The sequence below is a fragment of the Benincasa hispida genome, chromosome 1 (assembly GCF_027475165.1).
Source record: "Benincasa hispida cultivar pf3 chromosome 1, pf3_genome.v1.1, whole genome shotgun sequence".
Taxonomy (NCBI): domain Eukaryota; kingdom Viridiplantae; phylum Streptophyta; class Magnoliopsida; order Cucurbitales; family Cucurbitaceae; genus Benincasa; species Benincasa hispida.
Genome location: NC_143478.1, coordinates 46,923,847 through 46,949,975, shown reverse-complemented (window position 1 = coordinate 46,949,975; position 26,129 = coordinate 46,923,847). Strand labels below are relative to the sequence as shown.

General features: G+C 32.9%; 3 protein-coding genes across 4 annotated transcripts in view; 1 reads left to right on the top strand and 2 right to left on the bottom strand.

Moving 5' to 3' along the window:
* The first annotated feature begins 2,725 nt into the window (after positions 1–2,725).
* LOC120070261 (Pmr5/Cas1p GDSL/SGNH-like acyl-esterase family protein) lies at positions 2,726–4,500 on the top strand. Its single transcript, XM_039022155.2, has one exon. The coding sequence runs from the start codon at positions 3,148–3,150 to the stop codon at positions 4,240–4,242; it is 1,095 nt and encodes a 364-aa protein (XP_038878083.1). The 5' UTR covers positions 2,726–3,147; the 3' UTR covers positions 4,243–4,500.
* Positions 4,501–7,221: 2,721 nt separating this feature from the next.
* SDG40 (SET domain group 40) lies at positions 7,222–12,172 on the bottom strand. The gene is made up of 6 exons (XM_039040119.2): positions 11,931–12,172; positions 11,689–11,839; positions 10,807–10,938; positions 10,527–10,667; positions 8,777–9,052; positions 7,222–8,025 (listed from the first exon to the last, which is right to left on the bottom strand). The coding sequence occupies exons 1-6, from the start codon at positions 12,065–12,067 to the stop codon at positions 7,402–7,404; spliced, it is 1,461 nt and encodes a 486-aa protein (XP_038896047.1). The 5' UTR covers positions 12,068–12,172; the 3' UTR covers positions 7,222–7,401.
* A 4,733-nt stretch (positions 12,173–16,905) lies between these two features.
* RGD3 (ROOT GROWTH DEFECTIVE 3) overlaps positions 16,906–26,129 on the bottom strand; it is a 41,727-nt gene continuing 32,503 nt past the window's right edge. Inside the window, exons 22-30 of one of the 2 annotated variants that reach the window (XR_005484368.2) lie at positions 22,272–22,376; positions 21,930–22,157; positions 21,596–21,859; positions 21,457–21,506; positions 20,991–21,100; positions 20,828–20,910; positions 17,542–17,754; positions 17,170–17,402; positions 16,906–17,082 (exon numbers count right to left, since the gene is read on the bottom strand). Coding sequence is in view for 1 of the 2 variants with exons in the window: in XM_039043707.2 (XP_038899635.2) it covers positions 17,226–17,402; positions 17,542–17,754; positions 20,828–20,910; positions 20,991–21,100; positions 21,457–21,506; positions 21,596–21,859; positions 21,930–22,157; positions 22,272–22,376 (1,230 nt within the window). In the remaining variant the exon portion in view is untranslated. Of the gene's footprint in view, positions 17,403–17,541; positions 17,755–20,827; positions 20,911–20,990; positions 21,101–21,456; positions 21,507–21,595; positions 21,860–21,929; positions 22,158–22,271; positions 22,377–26,129 lie in introns of both variants that reach the window. The other variant, XM_039043707.2, reaches the window with a different exon arrangement.

Below are 26,129 nucleotides of genomic sequence, written 5' to 3'. Positions count from 1 at the left end.
TCAATACAAAGTCAAAGCATATAGCCGTGAAGTTTATGGTTGTTAAAGAAAGAGTTCAGAATGGTCAAATTTCGATAGAACACATAGGAACAAACTCTATGGTGGCAGATCCATTGACTAAAAGTCTACCACCTAAAGTTTTTCATGAGCATGTTGCTCACATGAGTGTTAGTCACTTTTCTGATTCCATGGTTTAATGGGAGTTTTTTTTTTTTTATTATTATTATTATTATTAAGGATGTTCTTTGACCTTAACTTATTTTCTATTAGAATAAAGTTGATGGTTTATATTCTATTATCTGAACTTGTTTATCATGCATGCAGTTTAGCATAAAGTTTTTAAAAATGATCTCACTAAGGAATTTGGAGCAGTTGAAAATAGACATGATCTAGATCACTTTGCATGTAGTTTCCATACTATCCATCCATATTTGATCTATGTCATTGAATGTATTGGAATTGGTGATCAAGGATGGTTTAGTTACAAGGTAGTGACACAAGTCGTCTTGATTCCATGCAAATACAGAAGATGGACCAGATTGAACTAAAGGGGAATTCTATTATTGAAATAACTTGTTTATGCGTGCTTAAGTTTTATGTGATTTAATTATATTAGGTACAGTCATAGCCCAAGTAGGAGATTGTTAAACGTATTTAAATAATAATACATATAATTAAAGTATGAGTTATGTACATGGATTAATATTTTATCATATTGAGTTGTTTATTAGATTGGACCCTATTATGTGACCTAATTAATTAAGACCCTAGATTCCTAATTGAATATGGATTTAATGGGTAGAAACCCATTCCTAGTTAATTATGGTTTAATGGAAACCCTAATTGAGCTAGTATATAAAGAGACTTTAGGGCTTTGGTCCCCACTATACCAAAACAATAAGTACTCAGTCTTTCTTGAATTTGATAGAGAGATCCCATTAAGGTCATTCGGAGTTTTGATTGAGGAAGACTATAGTCATCTTAAAGTCATCATCATCTTGAAGTTGTCATCAATCTCTCAATGGAATCTGGTGTATTAATTATTCTTGGCAATTTGGCATGAAATATCCTAGAGTTAATCTATTTATTATAGATTTAAAGTAATTATGCTAATCGTTAATACTTATGGTCGATCATTTTTTTTTTTGTTACACCTGTTACTTCTTTATATTAGTTTTATTTTTAAATGAAGTAATATATTCACATACATCTATAAATAGGAGTACACTTGAATACTTTAATAAGAATCATATCACCCATTTGGTAATCATCATCACTCTCTAGTAATGTTTAGGATAGTAGTTACGCAAAGACACCAAAAAGGAAAAGAAAAAAAAAACAATATCCTTTTTCTATTGTCCATAACTCACCCATTCAACATCAGTTATTTATGAACTTTGGACCATATACTTAATTAAAACTAGTAAAACTTTGCTAAGGCCCTAGTTGTGATTATGAAAATCTAGCTAAGGGATAAATTTGAAAAGTAAAAAACAATAATATGTTCAATTGAAAGGTTAGTACTTAAATTTATAGACTTGTACTTAATAAAGATTCATGGCAAAATAAAAAATATATATATTCTTTTTGTCAGGAAGATGAAATAAAAAATAATAAATATATTCTTTAAACTCCTTATCTTGAGTGACTAAGTCGACATGTCTAATGATGTAATATTATAATTCATGTGGTGGTCTGTATAATTGTTTTGTTCTAAAAAAAAAAAAAGATAATAAATATGCAAAGATCGGATCAAATATATTTAGTACAATCATTGGTTATCAAAAAGGAAAAAAATTATCTAATAGATCTCGAATTCATTAAATACACATTAAAAGAAATCTATGGATTTATTGAAAAAAATTTCTAATATTCATAGATTATGTATGTACACCCTCACCGACACTATCGTGATAAGGACAGAACTTATTAGATATTGAAGATGTATATAGACTCCGTTTGGAATGCTGTGCTTTTAAAAAGATCAATAATGAAAAGAAGTAAAATATTGTTTGGTAAATTCCAGATCAAACTTGTAAGTTAGAGTGTTTGGTAAATAAATTTAAAAATATTTTCTATTTTAGATATAATAACTAAAATAGATTTATAATCATTTTTTTTTTTGTAATTTAAAATTTTACATAATTATTTAGTAGGATAAATTTTGTTTGTTATAGTTTAACTTTTAAATATTAAGGAAAATAGTTTTATTTAGAAAAGAAATATGATATACTTTTTTTAAAACAAAAATGATGCATTTAACCTATGAAAAATAGAAAATTGGTTTGATTAGGTAAGAAATAGATAAATATATAAAATAAATCTTCTTTTAAATATAAAATTGAAAACCAAATATTGATTAAAAAATTTACTTGATTTAGAAGAATCTAAAAATTAGTAGGATAAAATTAACGGATTTTTAAAAGTGATTTTAACCTATTTAATTTTAAATTGTTTTACTAAAGGCAATGCCAAACGTAGACACTGTAAGATTTGTTTTTTAAAAACAAAAAACTTTGAATTCAACAACCTAGTTTTAAAACGAAAATCAGGATCTTTATGTAGCAAACTATAATTTATAGTTTGGCTAAATTTATAATTTAACCAAAGTAAGGGGGCTAAAGGGTAAAGTTGAAACAAAAACAAAACTTTGAATGGGGCAAAACAAAAAAGAATACCAAAAATGAAATAAATAAATAGCCAATTTAATGCAAGAAGTAACTCTCTTTTAACTTCCCTTCGTATTGAAGGTTAACATATTGAAATCCCCAACACCGGCGTTTCTAAGCTACCACCGGCGTTTCTAAGCTGCCACTAGCTTCTGGCGAGACCACCGGCCACCGACGAACATTCTCAATAAACCCCTCTTTGGATCAGAATTGACGGTACGTAATTTTTTGTTCTCCTAAATTGACAGGTTCCTTATTTTTCAAGCCAAAAACCCCCCCACCAACCTCTCTCAATCTCTCGACCTATTTTATGGATCTCCCTAACAAAGAAATCGAGGATTCTTAATGAACACAACAAACCCAGAAATATCCACATCCCGAAACTTCGTTTTTTCATCGAAATCATTCTCTGAAATCGGGTCATTTGGTTCTGTCGAGGGGATTTTTGTAGAGGGGAAGTTGGAAGTGGGGTTTTATTATGTTAGGCGGTGTTCAATTGGGTATTTTAGCTGCGTGTATTGTGTTGTTTGTGCCGATGGGAATGGCCGGATGGCATTTAAGCCGTAATAAAATGCTGTTCTTCAGCGGTGCCCTTTTTATTACACTCGCAATCGGTGTTCATCTCACGCCTTACATTCCTTCAGTTTCTGATTTCGTTACTACTGTTTCTTCTGTCGTTGTTTTCGATAGTCGAGCCTCGTGTGTTTCTCAGTTACATGAAATTGTTTGGGAGGTCAAACAGAGCGATGGATTTAACCCTTTGAGTAATAACACTGTTAATTATGAGAAATCGTGGAAATGGGGGAGATCTGCTCCTGTTATTGCCTGTGATTTTCAGAAATTGGCTCCTATGGATGTTGCTGATTTGCTTAATGGATCGTGGGTTGTTGTCGCCGGTGACTCTCAGGCGAGACTGATGGCTCTGTCACTGCTGGATTTGACGTTGAATTCACAAAGAATGGAATCCATTAGAGGTGATCTGTTCAAACGGCATAGTAATTACCAAATTCTGATTAGTGAAACTGGGATGAAATTGGATTTCATTTGGGCTCCTTATGCTTCTAATTTGACTGATTTAATGGGGGAATTCAAGCAAAATCGTAGCTACCCTGATGTTATAATCATGGGGTCTGGACTATGGCATATGCTTCATTTTACTAATGCATCAGACTTTGGATTTTCTTTGGAATCACTTAGAAGTTCTGTTGTTTCACTGATTCCATTGACTCCAGAACTTGGTTCTGAAGGGCCATTGACGGGCTCTGTATCCATTAGAACCCCACATTTGTTCTGGATTGGAATGCCGACGTTGATTAACTCCATGTTGAACACTGAGGAGAAGAGGAAGAAGATGACTGATACAATGAGGGCAGCTTATGATGATGCTCTTCACGGGAGCAAGCTTCTGCGCTCCTCTGGTGGCCCTCTCTTGTTGCTGGACATTGAAACTTTGAGTTGGAATTGTGGTGTTCGATGTACAGTGGATGGAATGCACTATGATGGTGTTGTATATGAAGCGGCCATTCATATTATGCTTAATGCTTTGCTTATTGAATCCCATCAGAAGCTGTGAAGGAGGTTGAGATTCCATTGATGCTTGTAGAAGTGTTCGTTTTTCAGGATTCTCTAACACTAAGTTCATAAGATGAGAGGGGAATTCAATCATAAGATGAGAGGTGAATTCTACCCTTTTTTTGCTTTTCTCGGTTTTCTTAGTTGATATGATGAGATTAGGAGTTCCATTATTCTTTGTTTTTTCCCCCTCCGGTTAATGTAATAACTCATAGAAACTCATTTCATAAATGACAGGCCACAACAATTATATTGTATAGCTTTGGAATTGGTTCATCATTCATAAATTCTTTAGGAATGTTTGATTGATAATCCCTTGAAAATATAGCCTGCCAAAGTCATGGTGGTTTCTATTTCTTAGAGAATTGTATATATCTGTACAAGATGTGACATTTTAGTGACATTTTTTTTTCTTCAATCAATAAACAACACTTCTTTGTATAGATTTCATGTTTTATGCTGATGAAGATGAAGACTGTTATCTATCTTATGGGGGCTCACGGGCTGCTCAATTATGGTGACTTAAGTTTAGTTGAGGGCCTTTTTCTAGGCTCATAGGCACATGGTAGGTGGTAGGTAGCCAAGCAAAGCCAACAGTGACAATAACCACATTAGTGTCAGCCCAAGACCATATTCATCGTGTACCTGGCGATCATCTCATGGGATAACAAATTGATTTCGTGATTAGATCAAATTTGAAACTCTTCGAAACTCTTTGAACCCTACGATGTATGTATTCATAGAGATTGAGAGGATATCCCTGCTGTTAGTGAACAAGAATGGAGGTGAATAGACTGTCATAGGAGTTGCCATTGAAAAAGGAGTCTAAGAAGGATTGAAACTGAGTTAATATCCTACGAGTTTCCTTGACACTCAAGTGTTGTATGGCTAGATAGGTTGTCCAGTGAGATTAGTCAAGTTGTATATAAGTGTCACCCAACACTCATAGAAAACTCAGAATATGAGATAGGACATGTGAGAGAGGATAGGAAATGAAGAACCATAACGAGATGTTAACAAGGTAATAATACGAATTGTGTCTGATATATATCATGTCTTTCCAATCTGTGTTTGTTTTTATTTACAGGAGTGTTTAAATCTTATTTTAATTTTTGTACTTCCATAGTAATTCTAGCTTAATCATCGTACTTCTAAATATTTTGTTGACTGCTAAACTTCACATAAAAATTCATTTTAGCTACCATATTTAGATTTTTCTATTGAATTAAGCAAAGTGCTTTTTGCTTGCCATAGCATGCCCTCATGAGTTTGTGTTCTAAGCTATGGTTTGTTATTGAATTAGGAAATAAATAGCTTAATGTTAAATACTATAAGAAAAATGGATGTGATATGGGCAAAAATAAATATTCATGAAAACTTCAGAGAGCAAAATAAAATGTTTGCCAGTGTTAAATAAATATGAATGCACAGGACTGAAAATTTAATTATTTATTATTATTATTATTATTATTATTATTATTATTATTATTATTATTATTTTGAAATAGAATGAAGAGGATTTACAACTACTTGAGTTTGAATGGCTTATGTTGAGGCCTAAGCTAAATCATACAATACAAATTTCTTTTAGTTATTGGCATTGGTTCTCTTTTCTTTCCTTGTTTGCGGTTTGCAAATTTTTAAGTTAACAATATCTTCTTTTTCTTTTCAATTTTAACTTAACTTTTAAGTTTAAGTGGTTGATTCGAATCTCAAACTTTTGGTCAAGAATATATATTTTATGTCAGTTGAATTATATTATACTTTGAAAAATTAAAAAAATATTTGTGAACATATTTTAAATGATTAATAACTTATGGATGTGTGTATTATATCACGAGAGAGCAAAGTAAGATCGGTTATAGGTATATTATGAATTGACCACTTATAAAATTTAGAGTTCGACATCACTACACCAATACCTTAATTTTAACATTCATCATGACATTGATCTCTCAACTAATGGAAGGGAGAAGAGAAAAAGGCAGCTATAGAAGCAACGAAGAGGAGAGCTTCTCAAGAATGAGAGAAAGATTAAAGTTGAACATGTACCTACTTCACTATTTCTTACCAAAAATAAGGTTAAAGTTGAGCATGTACCAACTTCACTATTTCTTACCAAAAGTTATGGTTGATGAGTTGTTTTACAACCCATAATTCATAAAGATTATCAATCAAATTAATATATGGGTATGGGTAGTGAATTAGTAGCCTAGACTATACCTTACCATATGCATCCTCTTCTTTAGACACTAAATAAATAAATAACAATTCATTTAAAAAAATTGGGAGGACATCTCTTAACATATTTAGATATCAATGTATTTTTTCAACTTTTCTCTTATGTCATATTTTATTTTGTTTTGCTTCCTTAAAGAATCATTCTCGTTTTAGGAAAATAAGCTCATCATTTCTCTTGAGAGATAAAGAGTTGTTAACTTTTCATTTTAAGAGAATATAATTGTTATACCTCGTTTGAATTCACAAAACTCCATATCTAGCACAGACGAATCATGTTAAAGACATTCTTGCGTATAGAGTTTGATAAGGTATTCTCACTGAGTTATAAATAGATGCTATCAACCAAAAAGCTTAAAACATACTATTATCACAAATACAACTTCTCCCAACACCATTCTTATCAGGATCAAAATATAGGTTAAAATAGCTAATGTGCTTTCACCATTTTCCTTTCACCTAAGGTCTCACATGAAGTACATATATAATAATTTGAGTGCATGTTTCAAAGTGATTTTGAAATTGTTAAATCACTTTTGTCAAGTTTAAAATCACTCCAAAACACACCTTTAATCATTCAAAATCAATTCACTATTTAATTTACGTGCAATAAAATTGATTTTGAAATATTATTACCACTTAAAATGATTTTGAAAATGACAAGTGATTTTAACCATTTTAAAATCACTTACAAACCTGCCATGAAGTGCCTACAACATAAACTCTAGCATCAAAGCCCATCTAGAAGATAATTCTCATAACATAATTTTATTGACAAATCAGGGGCATAAAGCAAGTGCAAACAGAAGAAGATGATTCGATGCTATCATATTCATACCATTCTATAATCTCATGATACCCATAAAATTCATTTAATAGGAAAAGTTTAAGTTAGAACCTGGTAATCACAACCTGAACCAGATTAAGAAGATAGAGAACAAATAGTTCTGGTGCAGTAACTTATGCAATCAACCAACGCCTTCTTGTACAAAAGCCTCCACTGGACTGCTAGTTTCCATCTCTCCAGAGAACGTTTTATTTTCCCAGATAAATGTAACTCGGCTTCATCTCTATTCACTACACCATTGGTCTCCAAGAAAGCAGAAAACTCGCCTCCATAAGTCAACAGCATCTTCCTGAGCTCCCTTGGTACTTGTAGATCCTGGATTTTGCAGATGTTGCACAGAAGCTGATTGTCTTCTTCAACTGATGTTGGCAAATTGTTTAAAACAGTAAGGCAGTTCTTTGATAACAACTGCATGACTAATATTTCATTCTTGACGGAGAGTTGTGACCCGGAATAAGCAAGATGCCCGACACCTCTACGCTTGTTCGGGTGGGTTGCCCATAATCGCAGAGCGGAAAGTAGAGAAAAAGATGGGTTTCCATTTTGATGAATATAAAGAGATTCCTTGGGCCAAGAACTGGAATTATAAATGTCATGTTCCAAAGGAATGAAAACTTTGTCATTTGGATTTTCCTGAAGAAGAAACCCATAATATTCAAGAAGCTCTAAGTTTGAGTATGTACCATAGCTTAAAAGAACCTGCAGCAAAGAATAAAAAGGTTTCAATTGTTATTCACACATTCTTTTTTGAGAGAGAAAGACTCGTGCAAAACAATTATTTTTTAGAGAAAGACCATTTTTTTTCTTTTCAAATTAAAAATGGACTTATTGATATTCATGTCTCAAATATTTTGTATTTAATTATTACAGACAATTTTTTTTCACCCACAATATTTATTTATTAATTTATAAAGTAAGGTTGTTTTGAAAATATTGCTACCCACCAAAACATCAAATCAAATCCTTTTAATTTGGAGTGAAGAGCCCACCTCTCAACAAGATCCCAAAGACGGGTAGAACTAAAGGTGAGGTATAGAGTCACGTTTGATGGAACTGTTAGTATCACAAAGAATTGGAAAGATGGATAAGACCCAAAAAGCAACTAACCTGGGAACTCTAACGAGAATAAAATACATTTGGGGCAAAAAAAATAACAGAAATAACAGTAAATAAAAAGATGAAAAAGGAAAATGTTAAACATCAGTGTAATAACAGTCTATGACATAAAGAAACAATCTCTAGTTTTATTATGGAAATCTCAAGGTGCAGATCAACAAGAATGCATCAGAGAGCAAATAAAAAAGTTAAATGTAAATTTCAACCTTCTTAATAGTAGGAAATCAAACTCAATCATTAAAATGTTAAAATTCCAATTGATGTACTTTGCATCAACTCCACTTTTCATACGAGTACAAAATATTAAATGACACCAAAAAAAAACATAAAATACCTGCTCTCCCTTCTTATAACTTTCCCGAGCATAGAAGCAGTAGGCAGAAACATCTTCCTCAAATCCACCATCTGTCAAAGCCCATTGAGTATCTCTTTGCTCTTCATGTAACTCATCAGTAGTTATGTCTCCATTCAAAGAAGCGTGTGGTGAAAAAAATGAAACATCCGTACCATCAATGGACTCCCCTTCAGGTGCAGCATAATTAAACAAGTCACCAACTGGACATAAACATCCGGCCTCATCCCATGGTACATACAATGCCCTAGATGATATCTCTCAAAGGGCAACATATAATTTTAGTTTTTAACTACTCAATGTAGAAAGAAGTTTAACAATCTGAGATAAAAATTGAAAAACAAATTCATCGGGCTAAACTATGCTCACATTTAGAGCGTCATCATACAATGCATAAGACAAATAAAGAAACACTTATTTTTCACAAGAAACAAATAATTGTATTAACATTAAAATATATGCGAGGACAATAATATATCCTCCAAAAGAAGGGCCAAGAAAAAATTACAATACAAGCTCTCAACCTCGAGTCTCGAAAATTCACATTCATAAAAAATAGGATGAATTCTATTCTATGGCAACAAAAAACTATGGGGAATATAAATGGTTGAGTACTAAATTCAATTGTACTTGAACAAACATCCTAGCATCCTTGTTTGGGCTGATCCAAAAGCTTTTGCGCAAGCAACTTCCACTTCACAAGTCAGAAGAAAAACAGTGAACTATCAGAGGCAGGGTGGCACAAAGGTTTCATGAGGACTGACCGGAGCAATTCTCACCTACATGGAATATAATGTGTCTTTTTGAGTTCAGCTTAATGATATCAACAAGAATCTCTTTCCTATAGGAGATCTGTTCAATGTAAACACATAATCCTCACCAGAGTTCTTAGGGGAAAAAAACTTAAGAGGGAAAGGAGCAGGCCTACATAGCAATTTTGGATCCACGAGAGCACCCCATTGACAAGAGATGGAGAAAACGATTTCCTTTCCAATCTAGATCACTTTGGCTTGCTTCATCTATAGACATCCACCATCAACTTCAATAATACAGGTTCCTTTTTATACCACCAAGGTTCATGACAGTAGTTACAGACCTTTACAGTTTGAAGGTAGACAAAAAATACCCAGGTTAAGGGGGGCCTTAAATGAGGGGGTCAGGACTATAGGAGAAGAGCAAGGTGGGATGGGAGAGAGCACATTAGATAGAATGGAAGTTTTAATTATGCTTACTGGCCGGTAATGGGTAATGTGTACAGGACTACAAGGTAATGGATAATGGAAGGATGATAATCAGCAAATGGGTGTCACTTGGTTGCTTTTTCTTCTATAAGAAAAGCATAATGGCAGTTACCTTGGACAGTTGTCTTGCATAAATTACCCACACGAGACCTCCAGCTAAACCTCCTTCAAATGATGCATAAATTTTTCACCAAATAAATAAATAAATTAATTATTAAAAAGATAGAAACCTAAACGCAGGTTTTTTGTAATAAGACAATGTCTATTGATACTCTTTTGTAATTATGAATTTGGCAGTTGTTAGATTGGAGTCCTTTTCGTAGTTAGTTGGGGATTCTCCCTTTTTTTGTAGGTTCTTTTTCTTATTCCCTCTTTCTCTCATGTTTTCTCAGTGAAAGTTTGCTATCTTACCCAAAAAATAATATTAATGATAATAGTAATAATAATAATAAATCCAGATCTAGTCTCTAGCATGAATCCAGTGTGCTCACAGTTGCAGAGGCCCAAAGCCATGCCTTGAATGTTTGGAGTTGGTTTTTAATATTGAATTCTTCCATTAGTCCTTTAACTCCTCTCCACTCCATGAGAGACTTCAAAGCAGCCTTCTCTGTTGCCCAGATACCATAATCAACCTGTTAATGACTTTAACTATTTTATTATAAAACAAATGTGAAAAACACATGTAAAAATCCACATTGAATATGGTTCACTGAATAGGAATATAATCCTAAGAAATAAATAAAAAGAAATGCCACAAATAGAAATTTGAACCTGCAGGGCTTGCTTTTCAAATTCTCCAAAAGTTGCCAGTATGTCGTAACTCTGGGGCAAATGCTTCAAGTAAGGCAACCACCAAGAACTAGTTCCTTTACCAATCTCATAGAGTAAACAAAAGGTCAACTTCTGCATTTGAGTGGGGAGAGGGATTGTGAAATTAATATTAGTACACCTTTAGAACTAACAAGGGAAAATGGGTAATGCCTTAGATAAACACACAAGAAATTTGTTAGATAATCAATCTTAAATATATAAAAGAATTAAAATCAGTTAAGTCTCAAAGATCTTTGCCGCAGTTGCACTGAGGACAATTAAACCTTGTTACCTTAACATAGAATGGAATATGAAACATCTTTAAGCATACCTATGGTCATTCATGTATAAAGATCCCTTCTCTTTTTCCATTCAAGTGACAGCATGCTTGTAATTCTTACAGCTTCTTCCTAGGTCTATCCTACTTTGAGATGTAATCACTTTTTGGACTGTAATCACTGTTCAAAACCTACCACATTAGGCACATGAAGGTGACTCATGTATCTGAGAGGTGTTTGGCCCACCAACTTCATAAGTTGGTATTAAATAACTTAACTTCAACAGTGTTTACCATTGAAGATTGAAATTTGCATATTTATCGAAAAACTCCATCTTCCACTCCTTCTCTATTTTTCAGATTTGTAGAAGAACTCTATCTTACACACTCTAAAACGCAGTCTTTCTAACTCAACACATATTAACTCCAAACTGCATTACTCAAAACACCCTCTCGTAGTTTTTCCCCCTAAAGACCAACTTACACCGCATACAAAAAAAACCAAATCTAGAGAGCATCCTTTTTCTCAGAAAAGTTCGCGCTAATTACGTTAGCAAAGGAAGAACCTGAGTAGAAGAAAGAGATGGGTATCTCTTCAGAGCCCTGGCGAGCTTCTCATCTTCCAACGACAAACTTTGGGTCGTGAACAAGACAGATTTTGGAACTCTCAGCACTAACTCTCCTTTGTTAAGCTGACGAACAGCCCCTAGACCTCTCCTGAAGCAAAATTTCCCCCAAATGAACAACTTACAAGCGGGGAAAGAAAGAAAAGAGTGATGTAACTAGAAAACAAGAAATCAGAGCATACCCGCCGGCATCAGGGAAGAAACAGACGCACAAAGAATCGCCCAAACAAGAATGTGAAGTCTGTTGATCGACAGAATCTGAAATTCCATGATCCGCCGCCCATCTCAGCAGACTTCCAAAACTTTCTTCAGTTCCCATCTTCACAAACCCTCCATCAAACCCTCCGCTCCTCCGCCATTTTTGTGAGCTCTCAATTTTGCGATAACATCATGGAACAAACCGAAAAAATACTTTTTGGTAGGATTTGGTAGGTAAGTTCTAGCTCACTTTTAGTAATTATTTTATTTTGTTTTTTTTTTAAATAAAAAATAAAATAAGTCTACATGTAAATTCAACCAAAAAGTATTTTCTCATTTTTCGTAGGTAGTTTTTAGGTTTCAAATTTACCATTTTAATTTGATTTAAGTTTCCGACCAATTTGGACAATAATCTTTATTAAATACTCACTTTTTGATTTTAGTGTTTATATTTATTAATTAATTTAAAATAATTGCAAAGTGAAATTTTAATTTTAGTGGGATGGATAATAATGAAACTTAATTAATTATAAATTTTTTAAATTAATAAATAGACATTAACATTAAGGGAGGAAAATGATTCTTTAATAAAAAATCAAAGTTAAGAATATCTCAAAATTTAGAGACTAAATTAAAATAAATAAATTTAAAAAAAAACTCAAATCTCAAGTATTATATTATAACCATTTTGAAATCTAAAAACTTAATTGAAATTAAATCTAAAATTTAAAAATTAAATGTGAAACATTTTGAAATTTAGTGGATCAAATGAAAATTAGATCCAAAATTTAAGGATAAAAAATAAATTAAAATTTTCAAAATATATATTTATTAAATTAATAAATAAATATTTTAACTTTGTTAATTAAGTTACAAGCTTTATTAATTATAATCAACTCAGAGATATGATATTGTATTGTGTTATATTCAATTGTTTTGAATCATATCATAGAAATGGAGATTTACACTTTAAGTCTATATTAAATCCATGATAAATAAAAATATTGACGAAAATATTGACATGTGACCTAAATTGGATACTCACCTCAAACATTAGAGGAATTTTGTAAAAAGAATATTCTAATGATTATTATTTTTCTAATCACAAAAAAGAAGAAAAATTACAATTTTAATACATAAATTTTTTATCTCTTTCAAGTATAATAATTGTGGGATAAGAGAATATATGCTTTGTTCATTGAATTCTGTTTGGATTAATTAGTCTCATAATTCTTAGACGTATATCTATTTGGTGTTTAAATTTTAAAATGTATCATCTATTTCTCACATAGTTGTTTCAGATAAAATTGCAAATCTAATCTCATACATTTTTTAAGTCCAACAATTGTGGGGGTTAAGAACTAAATCATTGACTTTTGAAATAATAATTTATGTTTTATTTAGGTATATTCAGATCGGCTAGTCCTAAAATTTTTAGAATTACAAATAATTATATCAACTAGATGCTATATGCTTTTTAGATATCAAATCATCTCTAGTAATCTAATAATATAGACAAAATTCTTATATCATTGGTCGTTCCATTTTAATATCTCATAAGTTATATATCTAGTTGATGTTTAAATTTTCAAGGTCATATTATTTAATCTATACACTTTACAAAAAATTCTAAATCGTTATGAAGTTTCAATTTTTGTTCAAGTAGTTATGAGATATATATGATTTGTTCTCTATTTTTCCTAATACCATATTTTCTATGATTAATTAACTTTGCTTTATATATTTATTTACATTAACTTGTTATTATTACCACTTTGGAATTTTAGATACTCAGTGGCTCAATATTTTAATACTTATTATCAAAGTAGAATAATTGATTACTGTGAAAGTATATGCGGCTGGTTTTGAGAATTTATTTGACTTTCATACATTTTCCAATTCGAAAGATTTATGAAAAATTTAGGGTCTCTCATTTTTCTAATTAGATAGTTGATGTAACCACTTGTTTCTTTTCCTTTTTTTTTTTTTTTTTTTTTTGTCCCACGGTGCTTTTGAAGTTATTTATTAAAAAGAAAGGAAAAAAACCCTAATATGAGAGAATGAATAATTTGTTCACTAGAATTGATCATCTCACTACTCTAGTGTTGAAAGTCCCTTAATTATATAGTAAAAATATATTTTATTGGGATTCTAAACTCATTGAATACCTTCCTTTCTCTTTATATTTTACTTCATTACTTCCAAAACCTCCCCATTGTATATTTTATTTTTTTTAATCAATGAACAAAGCTAGTATTTATGATTCGACTCTACTTGCTATTATTACAACCTAAGCATAATTTTTTTTTCTTTTGAGAAAAAGTATCAAATTGTTTAGTCCTTGGATTCAACTCTCTTAAATTTTTAATCTTCCAAATGAATAATTTAGGGAGAAACGGGTCTTCTTAGTAGATGTAAACAGAGGACCACATAGCGGTCATCTTGCACTCATGGAAAAATGTCAACTTTGAGAATCGAATATCTCCATATTCCGAAAGAATGTAAATGAGTTTTGAGCCTCGCTATTAAAATTTACACTTACATATTTAAAGATTAAAAACAAGATAATATATAGGTTAAATTACAAATTTAATAGTTATCATTTGTATAAAGTTTTATTTTGGTCTCTATGATATAAAGATTTTCACTTTCTTCTCTTGTATGTGAATTTAGTTTCAATTGTCCTCATCTTTGGAGGTTTTTCGTTGATCGACTTTCTTGTTTAAAAAATGTTTTCAAAGTATAAAACATGTTAAGCATCTAGAAAGTCAATCCAAACATGCACTTAATCTCTATGCCTTTATAGCCTTTATAGATTTTAATTCTTTAGAAATTATCTGTTATAATATTGAAAAAAGAAGAAGCAAAAAAAGAGTCATAGTTAGTATTCATCGACCCTTTTTTGATTGTTTGAGCGAGATGCAATTTTATTAGTTAACTCAAGTCATGAAACTATTTTTAGTTGTTTTGAATTAGGCCAGTGGAATTAGTCGTTGATTTTAAGTTGTCAAATAAGTTATTTTTAGCATGTATAATTAGTATTTGTGAGAAGTGATTGAATAAAAATACACACTTCCTCAATTCTTTTCTTTCTCTTCCATAAGAATAGATTCACCAAGTTGTGACAAACAAAGTTGTGCATCTTTAACTGCAGTTCTGTCGATTCTGGAGTTGATCTTCTTAGGCTCTAATTGAAGGATCATACTTATCGGCTACTACATGTACAAGTTAGAGATATCCACCTTATCGCTATATCATTTCTCATCCCCATGAAATTTCCTAAGGGAAAAGGGAGAGAGCATGGATTCCCCACAAAGAATTTGCGAGGATCCCTCATGGGAAAGTTTTCTTCATTTGGTTCTAAAAAAGATCAATTAACTTAAATCATCAATAAGGCCAAGTTCTTGTTAAATATTCAAATTTCTTACTAACTTTTTCTATGATTAGTTCCACATGAACAATTTGAATTTAAAGAGAAATTACTCTAATTTTCTAGTTAAAAAAAATAATTACTAATAAAATTACATATATATAATTTAAATTTGATGGTTCAATTCAAACATATTCATTATCATTAAACAATAAAATTATATTTATATAATAATAATAATAATAATAACAACATAACATATTCACTATCCAAACAAGGTGGGGACAGGGATTCGAGGCGGGAGTAGGGATGCATTCCCCATCCCTGTCCCGATTTAGCTTATGGAATTTTTTTTCCTCACTCCCTCCCCATTTCCCATGGAGTGATTCCGGTGGGAAAATGGACATCTCTAACACCAGTAGAACATATATCTTGTGCAAAGAGCAAGAGCTTTGTTCTTAGATTTGCTATCGCCCTTGATGGTCGATCCAAAAAGGATAGGGTCAACCCAAAAGGCATAATGAAGTTGGATGATTGTCAAAGGATTTTGTGTTTGGACGAAGTAAAATATAAATGAAGCTTTCTCTAGGTAAAACACAATTAGATTTTACTCAAACCATTGAAACTGAAATTAAATCGAGGTTTCTATATCTAATGAAATCACATTAAAACTTCACCTAACCTATTAGGATCAGATATGTAATTTGAATCTAAAAAATTAGAAGTTCTCTCTTTTAATTAAGAGTTTGTATACAATTATAGATGTTTTATTTCTTTTAAGAAAGAAAACTACCAAAAATAAGAAATAGTTCTCAAATAAATTTTCAAACAACTAAAAGTGAGAAAAATAAATGAAATTAAGAAAATTGCAAAATTCGTCCTTCAACTATAAACATTGTTGCAATCAAATACTCAAACTTTCAATTTGATCAATCACTTCTTTCAAAGTTTAAGTATTTCAAAACGTATAAACCACCTTTGAGCTACAAGTGTTGCTTCATTTAAATCATTGAACTATATGATTGTAACAGTTAGATCTAAGTTCTATATATCAATTTTTTGTTTTCTTAAATAAATGGGTTTTTTTTCCTGAATGAATTTTAACAGTTAATGGTTAATAATATAGTTTTCAAACTTTATAGTTGACCAGGTTTAGATTAAATTGTAAAAGTTATATATTTCAAAGATTTGATCCTAACGTTGCAAAATGAATTGATCCTAATATTCCATTGAATTCATTTAGCAAAATTTAAGTAACAAATCGTAACATAGCAAGGTGATTGATCTAATTAAGGTGTACAAGTGTGATAATAACCACCTTAGAAGAGCGATTTTTTGCAATTTAAAAAATGAAATATCTATGCAAAATAAAAATAAAAACAAAACAAAACAACCAATTCTGGTTGCCAAAAGCCAATTCAAATGCCATCTTAGTTGTTACTGAAAGATATGGTGGGTGATAAGTAGCATTAGAAAATATCTTCATTGCATGTAAAAGGTAAATTAAGAAGATTGCTGTTGGCATCCAATATTGTAACCTTACAATTGCAGTCAAAAGCTTCACTATGTTCCATTGAAAATATGCTATATGGAAGAATGAATTTCATTTAAAAGATGAAATGAATTGTATATACAATATCCGCCATATACAAATTCTCTTTCCTTCCCATTCCTGAAAGTGCATAAATCTTGAGACCTTATGTTACACCTCTTGTCAATCGTTGTCCTATACTCTCCGACCATTCGTGTAAAAGCTGCACGAGCCCCTGGGGAAAAAGGGGGAGTAATTGGAATGGAAGAGTCTTAGAGAAGACTGAAACCTATTGGTTAAACTATCAAAATTTGGGCCTTACAATCATCTCCCACTTTATATACACTTTGTACATGACATGGTGTGTGCACAAGGACTTCAGCCATTAAGCTTTGCTAAGAACTGGTTAAGATTGTACTCTTCAGTGTATTGGGATTGGTCCCAAAGTTCCTCCAGTCCTCCAAGGATGGCTTTCAGACCCTTCTTTCCACCCATTGCTTTTACCTCCCCATCAAAGTTTCCATCTGACTGCTTAGATGACACTGACGCCGCTCCCTACATTTTATGAACCGAGTTAATCAACCATTATCGATACCAGAGAGAAAGATAGTGAGAAATTAGAACCATCCTATCTGCTTTCAATAGATTGAAATCCAATTGTTGCTAACATTAGCTACGAACAAATTAGTAATACCTTTTTGGAGGCTTCAGCAGATGTGAAAAGATCAAGCAATTGATCAGTATTCATTGTTTTCATACTGGCATTCTCGGAATTGATGACAGCATTAGCAATTGAAACTTTAAACTTTTGAAGGTTCATAACTTTTTCTTCTAATGTTCCACGCATTATAAGTCGATGGACATTTACAACCTTCCGCTGGCCTAACCTGTGGGCTCTGTCCATTGCCTGCAAAAATAATTACATCAATGAAGACAAATATTTTTAATACTTAGATTAGAATCCTGCAAAACAATTCAGTATATTGTTTAAATTCAGTTTATTTAATCTGCCTGTTCCCTGATTTTAAGAAGTTTCTAAAAACTGTAATGATGCTTCTAAAAAAATGTGATATGAGAACACAACTCATTTTGTAATTTTCTCCTATATATTACAAAATTTTGAAACTATAACCAAAAACGTTACCACAATCTTCATTAGGGGTAGATGGAGACTTAGCACTGTAATAAAAAAAAAAGGGGTCCCTACACCAAGACCTCCACGGAAAACATGGTATTGGGGGCATTAGCACTGCCCCTATCCACTAATTTGACATCTCTTTTCCATAAATTTCATTTTAACCTCTTCCAAGTTATCTCAAGTTTAACTTAAATAACAAAGCATTTCTAGCCAACCAGAACACTAACAAAAATAAAACTCCATCCTTTTTATCCATGTAAGAAAGAGATGTCCTGGAGCAGTTAGGGAGGTTAGAATGTGTAATTCACTCGGTACTGATAGTTGATTAAGATAGCTCATTGGCTGTATGCATCAGAAAGTGAGGGGGAGAGGAAAAGGATAGGCTACGCAAGTACAACTACAACGGAGAGCCCAAGTTTCACAAAGCTCGGAACAGAATAAAACACAAACTGATTCTCAAGTGGTTTTGTTAATTTTTGAGACAGAATTCCCAACACTCGAGTAACCAAGTTTGATGCAAACAATCTCAGGTGAAAAGTTAATTTGGAAGAAGCATTGGCACTGTAAGGGTGGATGGGATAAGCCCTGAGCAGGATTGTCCATTTGCATATTTGTTTCCAAAGTTAATTGTGTTGGATAGGGTTAAAGATATTTTGGATATCGTATTTGCATAAGTTCTTTAAGTGGGAAGGGGACTTTCAGAATGGTGTTCAGCCAATCAGCGCTAGATAGACGGCCAGTCAGAATTGGTCAATGCAGCTTTCAAATCTAATCTCTGTTCTTTTGCTTCACCATGTCCTAAAAATTCAAGCTTTTCTTCTTTTTTTGAAACTTTTCTTCTCTCTAACACTTGTTATATACTTCTTTATCTTGGTGTAAATTCACTCTTTTTTTTTTTTTGTGACTACAATCTAAATTAAATACCCTTACTTTCCAATGGAATTGCTTCCCATATCCTTCATGGCTAGTCCAACCCTTTTGTAATTTCATACTATCAATGAAATTCTAATGGACCATCTCATCAAAAGAAATGAAAACCCTGTCCTAAAAGATAAGATCAGGGTGAAATGGATGCCCTAGAAAGAGTATCAGTAGACTACAAATTTCTACACTATATATAAAGCATAACCGATCCTTAATATTGTAAGGTACATGACCCCTCCTTAGCTCAGGTATGGTGGTAAACAATGTCGTTACCGAATTTGACTTCCAACAAATAAAAGGGATCTTTTTTCTTGTTCTTTTCTTTTTCTTTTCTTTTTTGAAGCATGATGCTGGCCGACAATGTCTGGGGTTCAATTAGCTGCCGGGCCTACACCACATTCTTAAGCACCAAGCACAACGAGAAACTAGCCGCAAGATATTGCAGCCCCTTTCCTACAAGAGAGGGTGTTGTTACTTGTTGCCATGTACTCTCTCCTGAAATGGATAAGTAAGAACCACATAAAATCACCACGTGGTAGCAACCTCAGCAACTGCATCTAGCCGTGGATTCATGCATTGAACCTTTTGAAGTTTTTTTAAATTCTGGAAGCTATACTCCAATAGGTTTCTTTTCAACCTACTGTCGCTACTTTTTGAAGGTTCTTTTTTTAAGTCACTGACTAACCAAAAGTTTAAGCTGGGTGAAGGTAATTTTAATATTATATCAACACCTTGATAGTCACTCTCACTTGTGGGTTTGGAAATTTTTAGGAGATCCAACAAGTCATGAAAGAAAAATAGGTTACTTCCCTCCTATCCAAGAAAAAACCCCTAATAAAGTGTTCAGACTCGAAAGTTCCTTTGTGGCCTAAAACAATCCCCCAAAGTCTGGTTTTGAAAAATTTTCAAAAATTGTAAAAAGCAACGGATTCTCGTAATGTTCATCTAGTCACTCTTTTTATCAATATTAATTGAGGAAATAACATTGCAAGAGTTTGAACACAAAATCCTATAGACCTCCTGCTCAAATGCCATGTTAAATCACCATTTGACCCAAAAGCATAAGTTGGTGGATGAAGGTAAATTTAATATTTTATCAACAATTCAACAACTTTAACAATTTTAATCCCTTGGGAACGTCAAACGCTGTATGATAATACTTCTAGGATATTGTTTGTTGGCTATTCATAACTCATATCCAAGCTTTTACCTCGAAGACAATGTGAAAGAACGAGTAGAAAATGTTTGTTGGCTAAGACCCCTGTGCATCATTTCACCAGTCTTTTTCTTTTTTAATTCATGAGTGTTTGAACCAACTTGCAAACACTTCGACTAATCTCATGAGACAACCCGCTGGCGTTTGACCATATAATATTTGGATATCAAGGAAACTCATAGAATAGTAAATCTTAGGTAGGTAGCCAACAAAGATCAAACACATTTCCACTAAGTCCTTCATTAAACTCATGACCCTTATTGAGCACTAAGTTAACATAATATCATTTCACCTAAAATTGTTTACACCACTTTAATACTATTCATATTTTTCTACTTCCTAATTCTATCAACACCAAGCACCACGACACAAATTTTTTTTTTATGGGAACAAATATACGAGCATGACGACACAATCGAAAACTATGATTCCCTCCATTTGAGCCTACCAGCATTCGGAACAGTAATTTTAGCAGAAGACCAAAGAATGTCAAATATACCAAATCAAATTAAGGAGTGTTCATTTAGCAAACTAACTATAAAATAATGATCTGACAAATCGCAATCAGTAGCAATCAGTAATCATACTAATCACTAAGTAAATGTGATAAATCAAAATTAATCTTCTTGAAGCTACTACCGAAAGAAATACTTGATGTCAGCAACTGTAATATCTAAAATTCATGCTTTCCTTTCAGATTACCTGATGATCTCGCATTGGATTCCAATCATGCTCCATGAAAACAAGGGTGTCTGCAGATGTCAGATTCAAGCCGAGACCACCAACTGTAATTGTGATTTTGTTAGCATATAAAATCAGATAAACTAAGCTGTGAAAAGATAAAACGAGGAGAATAAGAACCAACCATGTGTTGTAAGGAGCAATGCATCGATTGTAGGATCAGAATTGAAGGCCTTGACAATGTCGAAACGTTTCTCCGGCTCAACAGATCCATCCAACCGCAAGTACGTAACACTGCTTTCAAAAGAGAAGTAAGAAGGAATTGAAGGTGAAAACTCCAAGAAAAATTGTTGGGATGCAAACGGAACTAGTCCGAGCTATAATAATACTATTTGAAGAGGTAATGGCCAAGAGACTGCCGAGTCAGAATTGCGAGAAAATATTAATTCTTAAGAGAAGACAACCGTGGGTTATGTTTCAGTGTGTTAGATGACCAAAGTAGGCACAGAGATGAATAAAATAGCTCAAACGAAACAAAATCCAGCTATTGTTATAATTTAATGCATCCGATTACTATAGAGAACACAAAACTTAACCACACAGTCGCATGCTAATTTCTTTGATGAATCCAAAAAAGATGATATACTAACTTCTTCATGTGAGCATGGAACAAATCTTTTTCAATAATGTCCAATAAGGCCTGCAGAAAAACCTCAGATATTAAATTATCGCCCAGTAAAAAACAGAGGCTCAAATTCATGAATAAATAATCAATATCGATCAATTTACTTTATGCTGTGCAAATATTAAGACTCTGTGCTGGCCAAAGCTGACAGCTCCATCAGAACCCAAAGTATCAACACCAATTCCACACTCCTCAAGAATTTCCCGGAGAGCAACTAATTTAGGAGAGTGGTGCAGTTTATGAAGTTCGGAAATAATATCAGAACTGTCAGGTAAGAGTTCCGTCAGGATGCACTTCATTGAATCTGACATTTTTTCTCCCGAGACAAGCAAAGGATGACTACAAAGTTTAAGCAAATACTGAAGTGCCTGAGACGGGAAAACAACATATGCATTAGGGATACAGTGTTGAAAACAAGAATAGAAATAGAAAGCATACCTGAAAAATATGTGAAGATGCCTTTGTTGAACCACTGCTTTCCTGCGGTACTTCTGATTCATTTGATTTGACTATACTTGATATTTCCTGTCTAACATGAGAACCAGAGAACCTTTCATATAATTTTAGCTGTACAGGGCTCAAGTCACAGTATCTATCTTGAATAATTTTTTCTGGCAGATCAGACAGAACTTCATCTTTAGTTCGCCGAAGAAGAAAAGGCATGACCTAGAGAAAAATATATAGAAATCAAAAGGCAATTATCTAACATGTGTGTAACACAAAAAAAAGAAACAGACATACTTAAAAAAACAATAATAATAAAAAAGGTAATAGACAAACCTGCTTGTGCAATGCTTCCATGGCGAGTGCCCCAGCTTCTGCATCCCTAGCAGAACATTTAGAATCTCTAGCTGCTAGTAGTGGTTTTCCATAAGTTGATTGGAACTGCATACGGAAACAAAATTACCAACTTTTACACAAATGGTAGCGGCAAAAATCAACTAGAATAAGAGTGCATTTGACATTTCAGTAAGTGAAAGGTCCTTTTTCTTTCTTGAAGGAGTGAGGTTACTTCACTCCCATCCAAGAAAAAACCCCTAATAAAGTGTTCAGACTCGAAAGTTCCTTTGTGGCCTAAAACAATCTCCCAAAGTCTGGTTTTGAAAAATTTTCAAAAATTGTAAAAAGCAACGGATTCTCGTAATGTTCATCTAGTCACTCTTTTTATCAAACATTCCTAAAGATAGCACTTATTACCTATGCGGATGACACGTTATTCCTACATGAGATGCCATGGAGAAGAAGAAACCTAAAGTTACATTTAGTCTTAGCTAAAGAGTTCGACATAAAAGATTTGGGCAACCTCAATATTTTCTAGAAATGGGAGCGGACAAGGTTTGTATCTCTCAAAGAAAATTGGGAAAAAATACTTTTTTAATTCCTAAGTTTTAAGGAATAGGTGCATTTAGTTCTTATGTTTTCAATTTGGTCATTTTAGTCCCACAGTTTTGAATAATAGGTATACAGCTCCATCTTCCCATTAATTAGATATTTTTTATTAGTTTAAATGAAACCAAATGTCTGTGCATTTTCAGTATTTCAATTTCACCGTTCTCTCTAATTTCACCTGCAAAATAAATGTCATTCATCGGCTGTTGGATGCGATGATCTCATCAAATATTGGAGCAACTGTTGTTGTGGGGAGGTGGTCGTGTCGATGACTTGACCTAATAGAGAAGGGGAGGAAGAAAAGGTGTCGACACTGCAGGATGGGGGCTGAGTGTGGAAAAGGAAGGAAAAATGTTTTTTTTATTAATTATTATTTTAAATCATTGTTACTTCATTTGAAATAATTAAAATATATATATATTAATGGAAAGAGGGACCTTCTAAAAAGGCATTTTTCCCAAGAAGATATTTCATCCAATTCCTTAAAACTCAGGACTAAGAAAATATTTCATCGACCTTCTAAAGGAAACAAGTATGCTTGGATGTTTTTTTTTTTTAAACAGAGACAAGACTTTTCATTGAAATAATGAAATGAGTATAATGCTCAAAGTACAAAAGGATACAACAAATGAAAATACAAATACAAAGTCATAGATAGACCAATGATACAGTAAATAAAACAAACATAGCTAAGAGGAAATAAATGCACTCCAATCTAAACTAATATCTTGAATAGAATATTCAGCAAATAATTTAGAAAGAAAACACCATGAAGAAGCTTTGATTCGAGCAATCTCATAATGGTCAAACCAAGGGAGGGATTTGTCTTGAAAAATATGTTGGTTCCTTTCAAACCAGATTTCTGAGAGAATCGTTTTAACTCCGTTCACCCATAAGAGTTGTGGGATACTTTTTACCGGAAGCCCCACTAAAAGTTGAATAACATTGGCCTTGAAGTCAATGCTCCACACCCATTGTAGATTAAACATAGCAAACAATTTCCTCCAAAAAAAATTTGAGATGCTACAATAAAAATAAAAATTTTAAAAATAAAAATAAAAAAATAAAAATAAAAAAGTGCTGGCAGTCTTCAATATTTTCAATACACTGGGAAAACTGAGGGCATTAGCGAATGGCTTGGGAACTTTCTCTGAAGACATTTAGAGCAATTAAGAGCTCCATAAATCATTACCCAAATTATGATGTTAACTCTTCGAGGGCAGTTTGACTTCCACAAAGTTTTGTATAATTTTGAATCCATGGGAGAAGACGCAGCCAGGTTTAATAGAAAACTGATCTGAAGCTTCCAACTTCCAACTTCTAGTATCTTGCCTTTCAACCACTTTTTTACTTTCTAATGTAGCAAATAAATCCTGGAATTCCAGCAACTCTTCATCCTTCAAGAACCTTCTAAAAGTGATAGGACAGGAAAGAGTATTCGAGTCCCAATGGTCAGAAACTGATCCTTTGGGAAATGAGGCAATACGGGCTAAATTTGGGTACAAGGAACTCAGTGAAGATCTCAGCCATAAGTCCTACCAAAAAGAGATTCTTGAACCACTACCAAGTTTGAAGGAAGCAAGATTTTTAACTTGCACCCATGCTCAAGGAATATTTATCCAAGGCTTCTAAGGCTTCTACCAACTTTACCTAACGTGTGCCAATTATGAGAACCACTTCCATGAATGCTTTTCACCACTTTGCACCAAATCGCCTCTGATTCGAGCATATATCTCCAACCCCACATTGCTAACAAAGATAAATTCTGGTTCTTAAATTGCCAAAGCTAAGCCCCCCATGTTGTAAGCGCCTCGAAACCAAATCCCACTTAACAGAGTGATTAACTTTGCTGCCATTTACTCTTCCCAAAAGAAATTTCTCATAATCTTCTCAATTTCCTCAATTACCTTCATAGGCATAGCAAAGGACATATATATATTGGGAGGTTAGACAACACCGCCTTATTCAAAGTTAGCCTTCCTCCTCGAGACAAATTAAATCTCTTCTACCTGTCCAATTTCTTTTGATTTTTATCAATTGGCTGCCAAAAGGACATCTTTCTTGGATATCCTCCAAGAGGGAGACCAAGATACAAAAATGGTAAAGATTCGACCTTGCAATTCATTGATCCTAATTAACACTCGAGCAAAGAAAAAGATTGGTTAATAAGGAACAATATCAAAGACTAGGTAGAAAATTGATTTACCTAACTCACACTAAACCTGATATCTATTTTGCAGTGAGTTTTGTAAATCAATTTATGAACAACTCTAACAAGGAAAATATACAAACAATTTACAAGATACTAAAATTCTTAAAAGGAAATCTGGAGGGGGTTGCACTTCAATAAATCCAGGAAAGCAACGTTGAAGTCTTCACAAATGCTGATGGGCAAGCTAAAAAATTGACAAAAAAAATCAACGGCTGAATATTGTACCTTTGTCTAGATTGTACCTTTGTCTAGAAAACTTAGTCACTTGACAAAAGGAAAAAGCAATCGGTTGTGTCTAGCAATAGCACTGAAGAAGAATTGAGAGTCCTTGTTCAAAGAATACATGAAGAAATAAGTTCGAAAGCATCCTATCGGAACTGAGAATCACTTCAAAAGAACCAATAGAGATCCACTTTGACAACCAAGCTACTATAAGCATTGCCAAAAACCCGATCAATCATGACCACATATAGCATGCATAAATTGGTCCTCACTTTATCAAAGAGAAAATTGAAAACAAAAGCATCTCACTTGACTAGATACCTATCAAGATGTAGATCACAGACGTTCTCATAGAGACCTTATTCAAGAATGCTCTTGACGTCGTAAAGGCCAACTGAACTTGATCAACATAAATAGTCCAACCAGCTCGAAGGGGAGTGTTGGGAATAGAAAAGTTCTCAACTTTTTATCTCCGTGGAATTTACTCTTTTCAACATTTTTTTCCTTTACATCCTTTTTTTCCTTTTTTTTATAACAACTTTCTTTGAGAAAATTTGAAAGAATACAAGGGGATACAAAAAACAAACCCGCAAAACATCCCTTCTACAGAAAATAATTCTAACTAAGTAAGATGTTTCTTTTTTTGAAACAGAAACAAAGCTTTTCAAGAAATGAAAAGAGGCTAATGCTTGAAACCGAAGCCCACAAGGAAACATATAAGTAAGATGTTTCCTAGAGAATAATTATAAAAAAGCTTCGAAACTGAAGCTCACAAAGAAACATGAAACCTCATAAGGACCAAACTTCACTAGGGC